At 32.3% G+C, this 10,839-nt stretch overlaps 1 protein-coding gene across 2 annotated transcripts in view; it reads right to left on the reverse strand.

Annotated features, from left to right (window-relative positions):
• Nucleotides 1-7,508, reverse strand: part of LOC107724109 (ceramide synthase 2-like) — a 14,986-nt gene extending 7,478 nt beyond the window's left edge. The window contains exons 1-4 of one of the 2 annotated variants that reach the window (XM_016532913.1): nt 7,196-7,508; nt 5,629-5,814; nt 3,549-3,666; nt 729-847 (exon numbers count right to left, since the gene is read on the reverse strand). In XM_016532913.1, coding sequence (XP_016388399.1) covers nt 729-847; nt 3,549-3,666; nt 5,629-5,798 — 407 coding nt within the window. In that variant the 5' untranslated portion in view covers nt 5,799-5,814; nt 7,196-7,508. Of the gene's footprint in view, nt 1-728; nt 848-3,548; nt 3,667-5,628; nt 5,815-7,042 lie in introns of both variants that reach the window. The other variant, XM_016532904.1, reaches the window with a different exon arrangement.
• Between the last annotated feature and the right edge of the window lie 3,331 nt (nt 7,509-10,839).

The following is a 10,839-nucleotide window of genomic DNA, read 5'->3' on the forward strand; positions in this document are numbered from 1 at the left end:
CGTGTATATATATATATATATATATATTTTTTTTTTTTTAAACAAAATAAGAATGAAGGTTTTTCAAATTATATATATATATATGCTGTTAGTGTTAGCTGATATGTATCAGCTTTAATGCACTTATCAAAATAAAAAAAGCAGTCAAATGTCAAAAGTTTCAAAAAATGCATCATTTAACTTACAATCTGCATTTAATATGCATTTGATGCAATTTGCACTTTACAAAGTAGGCTAAATAAAGCTTATTTTCCACAAATCTGTAATTGTCTGTTTGTATGCAGTAAAACGCCCACAGATGCAGCAGAAAACATCAGGCTCATGTTTGCATTTTCTTCTGTCACTAGCCATAATTCTGACCATGCAATCAGGATTAGGCATCAAATAATGTCATATATGTGAAAATGGCTGAGAATTGAACAGATAGTTGTGATCTGGCTCAGATTCAGACAGGAATCGTGTGTTTGTGGTGTTTTTCTGCTGATTAAGAGAGAATACGAGACTTCTTCACTGCACAAATGCTTGTCGAAAGCAAAAATGCGACAAAATGCACATATTTTGTGTGAAAGTGTGATGTGCTCCAGCAAAACAGACACTATTTTTGGAACCAGCAGCACACAGTTAGTATTGGATTTCATTCAGCAGATATGATGCAGCGCCGTGTGATCAGTTATCTGTGGAGCTATGATTGTGATATTATCAAAAGCAAATACCTGAGGTGAACTTACCTGGCCTCGCAAAACTTCTTACTGTTGCTGGGTCTGTCCTGGTTTCTGCGGTTACGAAACCAGGTCTCAACTTGTCTAGGAGTCAGGTTGCACTGGTTAACCAGGCTGGAGATCTCACTCTAGATGGAATAATGCAACAGCATGAGTTATTATTTGACAATGAGCAATAATATTCCAGGTTAAATACAATAGGTCTAATAACGGCATGTGTGATAGTGATTACCACAGACTATTAATCACTCATGCCTGACCATGTTAAGAAAATAAACTGCCACTTTACACGTTTTTACTAGTTTCTTAACTATCCTTTTCCCAAATAATCCTCATTACAAAGACACATAAAAACACAAACACACACACATTTGAAAATACAGCGAAAAATATATACACAACTGAAAAATTATATAATTCAATTATTAATTATTATTATAATTATTATATCATTAAAGTAGTTAATAAAAATATAAAATAATTAAATTATTTATTAATAATTACTATAAATTTAAAATAATATAAATACATTATTAATTAAATTTAAATATTGGATTTATTATTATTACTATTATTGATAATTTAATTAAAGTATTAATTTAATCATCAAATATTTATATATAAAAAAATATATGAATGAACAATTTGTATATGAAACATATGAAACAATTGTATTAATTTATAAAAGGTGTAAAAGGTGAGTCGCATAAAAAGCTTATTTTTTACTTATTTTTGACTTAGGTAACTGTTTTGTTTTTATATTTTTTGTAAAGATTCAATGTAATAGTAAAAGTGCTGCATTAAAAAATAAGCTTCAGCCTAAACCTTTTTCTGTTATGTTTATTCAGTTTTCATTTTAATTTTAGGTAGTTTTAGTAATTTTGTTATGTGCTTTTGTCATTTTTATAATTTTTTATATATTTCAATGTAGCTTTAATGTATTTTTATTTCAGTATTAGTTTTAATTTCCAACTTATACTTATTTCATTCCGTTACCAAGGCAACATTTCTAATTTTATTATGTTTTACATCTAATATTTAGCTTTATTTCGATTACTAATAGTTTTAGTTAACAATAACAACACTGTGCCAAAAAAAAATATTTTTTCCATTGGCCATAAATATAGAATTTAATGAATAAAATAAAAAGGTAAAATAAGCTTCTTCTTCAGCCTACACCTTTTTCAGTTATGTAAAAATTATTATGAATTATTATGGAATTGCGTATGAGAACCAAAATAAACCAAATCTTGATACACGAGAATACCAGTAAGATTCATTACTATCTGTAAAGCCTATTTAGATGGAGCAAACTCATCCATATAAATTATGTAAATCATAACCAGAAATTCATCTGCCAAGAAAAACGAGGACATTAAAATAATGAAATGAACTCCAGAAAGAGACGCCAGCAGGGACACAATGGTTCCACGTCCGAAAGAAATGTCAACACTATCAGGTTCCTCACAACACACTGTTGTGTGGCTTCCTCCTGCAGTATGAAATATACATGCATATTTCCTTTCCTTACTGCCTTTATAGGCTTCATATGAACTGAATTCATTTCAGATGAAGTCGATTTTAGATCTCACCTATAAAAACTGACTTTTATGTATTTGGGCTGATTCAGTCATATTAAATCATATTTTTGACTTGAATAACCAGTTCAATTAGATCACCTGTACCATTTATTCAGTGTCATCCTGCAATGCATTTTTTTTGCATTTTGAATCAAGCTTCATTAATCAGGGAGCAGTAACGATCCAGAACAATTACAGACTTCTGGGTTTCCAGTATGTCTGTTAAAACCGCACTCGCTCTCTTCCCGTATGTGGTTAGACATCCACACACTCATTTGCAAAGCATTATGGGCATTTTCCCGGAGAGTAAGATGCAAAACAACAACTGTTGGAGAATGATCTCTCAGTGTATGTTTGCATAAATGTATGCAGATTCATACGTGTTTAATGTGTGTTTGTACGGGTGCAGGTGCAGGTGTGAGTTTACTTCAGGGACAAATCTGGCCCCAGATATTTGTGGATGTGTTCAAAGGGAAAAATGATTCTTAAATTCTAATAGATGGGGCCAAAACGATGGGTTTTATTTTAGCATTATTTATACACTTTTATAGTATTATTATATATACATAGTATAGTTGTTTATAGTATTATACGTTTATATTATAGTATTTATTAATATTTTTATTTATTTTTATTCAGTTTTCATTTAATTTTAGTTAGTTTTAATAATTTAATGTGCTTTTGTCAATTTTATTATTTTTATATATTTCACTGTAGCTTTTATTTATTTTTATTTCAGTTTGATTTTAATTTTAGTTCGTTTTAGTCATTTTGTTATGTGCTTTTGTCATTTTTATTATTTTATACATTTCAATTTAGCTTTAATTTATTTTTATTTCAGTTTTAGGTTTAGTAATTGCTTTTTTATTTATTTGTATCACTTCAACTTCAACTTATTTCAGTGCATTTCCAAGGCAAATTTCTAATTCTCATTAAGTTTTTCATCTAATATTTAGCTTTATTTAAATAATTGAAAATGATTTTTAATAGTTTAGTTTCAGTTAACTATAACAACACTGGGCCGAAAATGTTTTTCATTGGCTGATGCCAACAAATGGCATATACTAATAATAATAATATATTTTAAATAAATAAATAAATATAATATAATATGATATAATATATTATAAAACAATATATTTTAATAAAATAATAAAATATTTTATTTGCATTTCATCTTTATAATACTCAAAGTCTACGGTATGTTCTCATTAGATTGCTAGGTGTGTGTGTGTGTGTGTGTACTAACCTGCGTCGGCTGTCTGCTGCTTTTAGTGTAAAACACCTCCAAATTTGGGACAGGAGTGACTTTCAAACAAACTCGATCTTTCACTCCTAAAACTCTGCTGAGAGGAAACGCCACACGTCTGCATGAGAGAGAGAGAGAGAGAGAGAGGACATAAAGGATTCAGGATTCATCAATGTCTTTTTGTTACTAAATGAGACCTTTATTCACAGAAAATCAGAAGAGCATGCATTGCTCACAGGTCACTCAGGAGGAGCTTGTACATTTAAATGCAATTATGATTGTTGTTTAATGTGTAATATTACCTATACAAACACTCTTATTGTATATGAATATGTTTGCACTGGTTGGACTATTATTAGACGTGGAAACATGATCCGGGATCAATCGTGGGTGAAAGGGGTTGCAGCATCAGCTGACATGACAGGCTCTTTGTGTTGCTATAGAGATCAGTTACTGTAGCAACCGACACACACACACACACACACACACACATACACACACACTCTTGCACACTCACACACAAAAACACACATACTCACACATACACACACACACACACACATACACACACCCTCTTGCACACTCACACACAAACACACACATACTCACACATACACACACACACACACACATACACACACCCTCTTGCACACTCACACACAAACACACACATACTCACACATACACACACACACACACACATACACACACCCTCTTGCACACTCACACACAAACACACACATACTCACACATACACACACACACACACACATACACACTCACACTCACACTCACACACACTCACACAAGTGTGTGAATACACAGAAACACACACCTGCTAGTCGCGCCATCACGCACAAAGAAGTTACACCACAGCGGAGATACAGCAGATTCAGGTATGCATACTAAACATTCAAGCACACATGCATGAGAGCTTTGTTAGATTTGTTAGCAGTACGTCCCACGCACTGGCTAGTGTTGCATTTTTTTAAATGGTTTTAAGCATGTGGCACAAATTTTTTTTTTTTAAATATGCACATCTGATGGGCAAAAAAAAAACTAAATGAGGGTGCTCAACTATTAAAAACAATAAGAAAAAAGAAAGGTTGGCACACCACAGCTCCAAATATGCAAAACTGTTTATTTCATGTTCTAGCCACAGGTGACATTTCGAGCCATTTTTAAGCATGTTGCACAAATTGTCCTGCTAACAAATTATTTTATTTTATTTTATTATTTAGTAATGGTGTCAGATGGCAAACCAGGGTATTTTGATATATAGTGTGATGATTCAGATCATCACAGATTCAGGTATTCAAGGACAAAACCTAAGGAAATCTAACAATACAATAATAATAATAATAATATATTAACTATAATTATTGTTATTATTATTCAAAATATTTTTGTTTATTATTTAAAATATAAAAATCAAACAAATTAATAAAGAAATATATTGCTATTCCAATAGTAATTTTGTACTGTAAAAATAAATTAATATTAATAATAATAACAACAGTGAATTTATTATTATTATTATTATTATTCAGATCATATTTTTATTGTATTATTATTTTAAAATGGAACGAATCAAAGAAACATTACTCTTGCTATAATAATATTGTACTGTAAAATAAAAAGTGGCATTTAATAGTAACAATAATTTACATTCATTATTATTATTAGTTTTATTATTATTATTGAACATAATAATTTTATTATTAACATTTTTATTAAATAATCATTTTTTATTATTTTAATTATTTAAATATTTTAGAAAAAATTAAACATCAATAAAAAATATATTTGTATTGGAATAATAATATTGTACTTTAAAATATAAAAATTTGTATTTATTATTATTTATTTTTTTATAATAATGGATCAAAATATGGAAAATATGGAAATGCATAAAAATATAGGGGGGGGGGGGATCACATCCCTGCTCAAAGAATGTCCAAAAAAATGCAGTGATACTGTGGTACTTTTTCTAATTTAACTCATATTCTGCTATTAATTCAGGTCAAACCTGGTTAAATTAAATTTAAAGCCCTCAGGACTTGATAAAGTCATCAGTCACCTCTCAAAAGCGTAACGAAGCATGATGAATCCCAGAGTTAGAAGCAGAGCCAGGAGCAGATCCCGCGGGAGAGGACGCCGAGAGCCCTCCATCTTCTCCAGATCCTCCCAGCTGATTCCCGGAGGAAGCCAGTATTCCTGCTTCCAGAGCCACTGACTGAGCTGCTCCATCCTTCAGCCGGGGGAACTGAGGCAAAAATAATAATAATAATAATAATTATGCAGCATTTCAATTACTAGGGATGTACTCAATTAAAGGGATATTTCACCTCCAGTTGCTGGTCCCCATTGACTTTCATAGTATGGAAAAAAAAACACTATGCAAGTCAATGGGGACCAGCAAATAAAGGTGAACTATTCCTTTAATGGAAAAACTGAGCATAACAAACAGCACTGTGCTGATACTACGGTACAGTGATGCTTTCAGATGACTGCACCAGCGATTACCATGTTTAAGGACCACATACTGTTCCCACACTTTAGTCCTGACCAATGGATTTCCATGTCTTTTCCATGACCTTTCCAATCATTCAGGATTACTGGATAAGGATTTTTTTTTTTTTTATAATTTTACAGAGATTGGGGAGTATTTTCAGGCTCCAATCTTTTGAAATAATTGAATTATTATATTTATTAGTATATAAATCTTTACAATAAGACCCTCAACAGGTAGGCTGATGTTTCACACTGTATTTGTTTGTATAGTCTACAATATTTTAAATGCAGATTTTTGCATATATCAAATAGTACATAAGACCCCTAAATACTTGTGAGAGACCCCCTTCATAAATATAAAGGCAGCTGTATATTTTTATAAGTGAAAATGCATTTATACTGTGTGAGGAAATAATTAAATGTAATATTATTAAGACAATTAAATCAAATAGTTGTTAAATAACAGGCTTTTATTATACAAATAAAAAAATATATATATATTTTAGAAATATTATATAATATAAACCAGGGTGAAAAATATCCTCTGGAAAATATTTACATTTTTAAATGAATTTGAGATTAAGAATTCCTTAAATGTATTTTTTCAACAAAGATTTTTACTTAAGAAAAATATTTAGAAAAAAAAAAAAAGATTTCTAAACTGATTATTAATATGAATATTACATTTTGTGAACTGTGAATGTAAACGTAAAAGCAAATGTTAAAATCTATTTCAATGATATTTTAAGAGCACACATTAACTTTGACAGCCCTAAAAACATTTTGCAATCAATCAATCAATCAATAAAACGAAATTTTAACCCCAGTTTGAAAACCTCAATTAGACAATGAGATATGCTAAAGAAAACACAAACACATGTATCTGATGTACCATGAGAAAGGTCATCATATCCATCAGATATGATGGATATCTTTGCACACGTAATGTCAGTTATCTGGCACACCTGCCTGAAACTCACCTGACCGACAGATGACTGCTGATATCAGCTAAAACAAGGAGACCTTCTTGCTTTACGAGAAATAAACAATCTTCAGCACGTTTAGAGTCACGAGACACATTCATAACATCATGCATTACAAATCAACAAATCCTACAGGGAAATGACTGATACCTGCTTATGTCCTCCGCTGGATGATGATGAGGATGATGATGATGATGTATGATGCGTGCAGTTCTGATCAGCGGATTTTACGCAAATTAATTCCTATGGAAATTTGCATCCAGAATCTTGAATCGCCATGCAAAAAAAACACGACACTAAAAAATATTAAAATAATCTTCAAGCGACATTCGCTGTAGCCTGCCCTTGGTAGCGTTGCGTTAATTTATTTAGAATTAAATATCTAATAAAAATAAAACGGAAGAACCGAATCCTTCAGATGAATCAGATGAATGTGAAGAATAAATACTGAGGTTCGTGATAAAAGTGAGATCGTCTGCTCTTTACGAGAGACTGGTGTCTGTCTGTGGGTGTGTCGAGACGCCTATTGGTCCAGAAGATGATGCTCGGAAGTCCGAGTCGTTTAGGTGATTCGGTTCTTTTGAACGGCTCTTTGACGGCTGATTCAATTATTTGTTTCATCTTACACAAACGTGAGCTAAGAATAGGTAGAAATGGTGTCGGTTTAGTGTTAGGTTGTAATTAGGTTTGTCGTTATGTCATAAAAAACATTGTTTTTTTTTAATCTCATTGTGGTTGATTGTTTTCATACAAGAAAAAATACATACGGGATTCACAGCCACTAAATATAGTCTTTGCGTCATTCAGCTTGTTTATATTGTTACCCAGTAGCAATAATTAAGCTTATTTATAATAAATTCATAATCTGAAAAAGATCTAATGATAACTAACGAGTTCGTTTCTGAGGGGCGCAATTTGCGATTCATTTCAACCGATTCATTAAAAGGAACCGGTTCGTTTGCGAATCGGACAAAGCTTTCCATCAACTGTATTAAATACAGTACAAATAGACATAATTCTTATATAAATTCTATAAGAAAAGAAGCAAACTTACCTGTTAGTATTCTGTTTCCACTCCCTATAAACTGATTTGATGAGTTTACCATGAAAGTACAGCGCCGCAGCTAAGAACACACAAGATTTTATAACAGTCAGCATAAACAAGACAAATATAACAAACATAATCAAAAACTGTGGCATTAGCATGTTTTTTCATATGACATGTTAAAACAGACAGCATGAACGAGACAAATATAACAAAAACTGTGGTTTTAGCGTGTTTTGGACATGACACAGGCTATTAGAAAAGATAAACAAGTTCTAACAATCAAAAATCACAGGGTTTTTTTCATGTCCAAAACATGCTAATACAACAGTGTTTGATTATATTTGTTAAATTTGTCTTGTTTATGCTAATATATCATGTCCAAAAACATGCTAATATCACAGTTAGCATTTGGACATGAGTAGACAGCATAACAGTCATCAGCATAAACAAGACAAACTTTAAAAAAAAAAAAAAAAAAACACTGTGGTATTAGCATGTTTTTGGACATGAGTAGAGCAGTCAACAGCATAAACAAGACAACTATAACAAACAATGAAAAAAACTGTGGTGTTAGTATGTTTTTGGACAATATATACTATAACCAGCATATGCAACAGCATATATGTTTTGACGCTGGGATGCTGGGATGCTGGTCCTTTGCTGGTTTAAACTGGTCCTTTGTTGGTTTAAGCTAGTCCTTTGCTGGTTTAAACTGGTCCTTTGCTGGTTTAAGCTGGTCCTTTGCTGGTTTATGCTGGTCCTTTGCTGGTTTATGCTGGTCCTTTGCTGGTTTATGCTGGTCCTTTGCTGGTTTAAGCTGGTCCTTTGCTGGTTTATGCTGGTCCTTTGCCAGCACATGACCAGCATAAACCAGCAAAAGGACCAGCATAAACCAGCAAAACCAGCATAAACCAGCAAAGGACCAGCATAAACCAGCAAAGGACCAGCATAAACCAGCAAAGGACCAGCATAAACCAGCAAAGGACCAGCATAAACCAGCAAAGGACCAGCATAAACCAGCAAAGGACCAGCATAAACCAGCAAAGGACCAGCATAAACCAGCAAAGGACCAGCTTAAACCAGCATCCCAGCATCAAAACATAACCAGCATATGCTGGTTTTTTCAACAGGGTAGTAACACCTTAGAGTAGCTTGTAAATACCATGGTATAAATATGTTAACTACACAGTACCATACAGGGCTCTAAAGTGAAGACAAAAGGAAGGGACAATTATAGGGGCCTACAGTCACTTAGATCCCATGCCCTAGTTTTTGTCTAACAGACGTCCCCTCTGGGTAAATTCACCCCTAATAAATTATTGCATCAATCTGTGGGGTTGAGTTCCATTCCTTTACATGTTCCCGTTCTATTGAGTAATATAAGCCCGTACTGTATATGCTCACATTGTTGAACATGACACATGCAATAGAAAGTATTACAGTATCAGATAATGGAGGAGGTTCACATGATGAGAGTGTGATAAGATGCAGACAGTCCATCGATGCAATCACACTTTCACCTCTGATCACATGCCCAGCATGCCTCGCATTACACTCACTTAACGCAGGGCAAGTGTCAGGGTTAGTGTTGTTGACATGACTCAGACATGACATTTTCCTGCAGTTACATGCAGCATTCCATGCGTGACACGTGCCCTGATCATTAACACACCTAGGAAACGCACATTTTAAATCATTTCACTGCTTTGGTTTGAGTGAATGTTCATTTTGGGCATTTTCCCCTGTAGCTACTGCACTAACCTAACTTTCACTAACGTTTTTTAAAAGTTATATGAATGTTAGGACAAAACGTTCTTAAAGTCATGTTTATGGAATGTTCTTATGGCATTCCCATAACACTGAGGAAAAAACATTCTGAGATCAACAGTCTCAGAACGTCCTTATGAAGTTATTTGTACTTGACGGACATTGTGAAACATTTTTGTAACCTTCAAAGAACATTCTAACATTCTATGACACGACAACGAAACATTTTAATGTTCTTATTAAAATAAACATTCAAATAATGTTATATTATGGGTGAAAATAAGGTTAGTAGAACGTTTTTATAGCCTTTAAATAACGTTAGAATCGCGACAAGAAAACTGGATGTTTCAATGTTTTAGAAACAAACGTTTTTTTATAACCTAAATTTGGAAATTCTACAAAGAAAAACTACAATTTATTAAAAAATGCTCCCAAGTGTTTATTCATCTTTATTTTTCAAACGAAACATCATTTTTTTAGGAATACTGGTGAACAATTTATCTACTAATAATATGGCAGAAACAGTAGAAGTATATAATTCTCCAAATTCAGCCAATCCTTTTTTTTTTCTTCATCAAGTCACAAAAATGTCTGTTCATATATTAATGTAAATTTATGATTTAAGACGATACCCACAAAAAGTTCAACCACGTTTGTTTTAAGATTAAGCAACAAATCACTTTTATGGTGAAGAGTAAATAATATTCTGCTTTGTATGAATTTAAAAATGTAATATTCAACACAACAGCCCATAAACCATACTGCAATCTGTATGAAAAAGAAGTGTGCTTAATTGTATCAAATACACACTAGTGTGCTTCAAATCTTAAAAGTATATTTGAAAAAAAACTGTACTTGCAGATAATACAATATTAATGAAATAAAAGACCACTTAAGTGTACTTAAAAAGAGACACTTTTATGACTATGTTTAAAAAGAGCAATTTGTAATTCTGTCAAATAAAAGTTTGACCAACATA

The sequence above is a fragment of the Sinocyclocheilus rhinocerous genome, unplaced genomic scaffold, assembly GCF_001515625.1.
Source record: "Sinocyclocheilus rhinocerous isolate Xijiao unplaced genomic scaffold, SAMN03320098_v1.1 scaffold102, whole genome shotgun sequence".
Lineage (NCBI taxonomy): Eukaryota > Metazoa > Chordata > Actinopteri > Cypriniformes > Cyprinidae > Sinocyclocheilus > Sinocyclocheilus rhinocerous.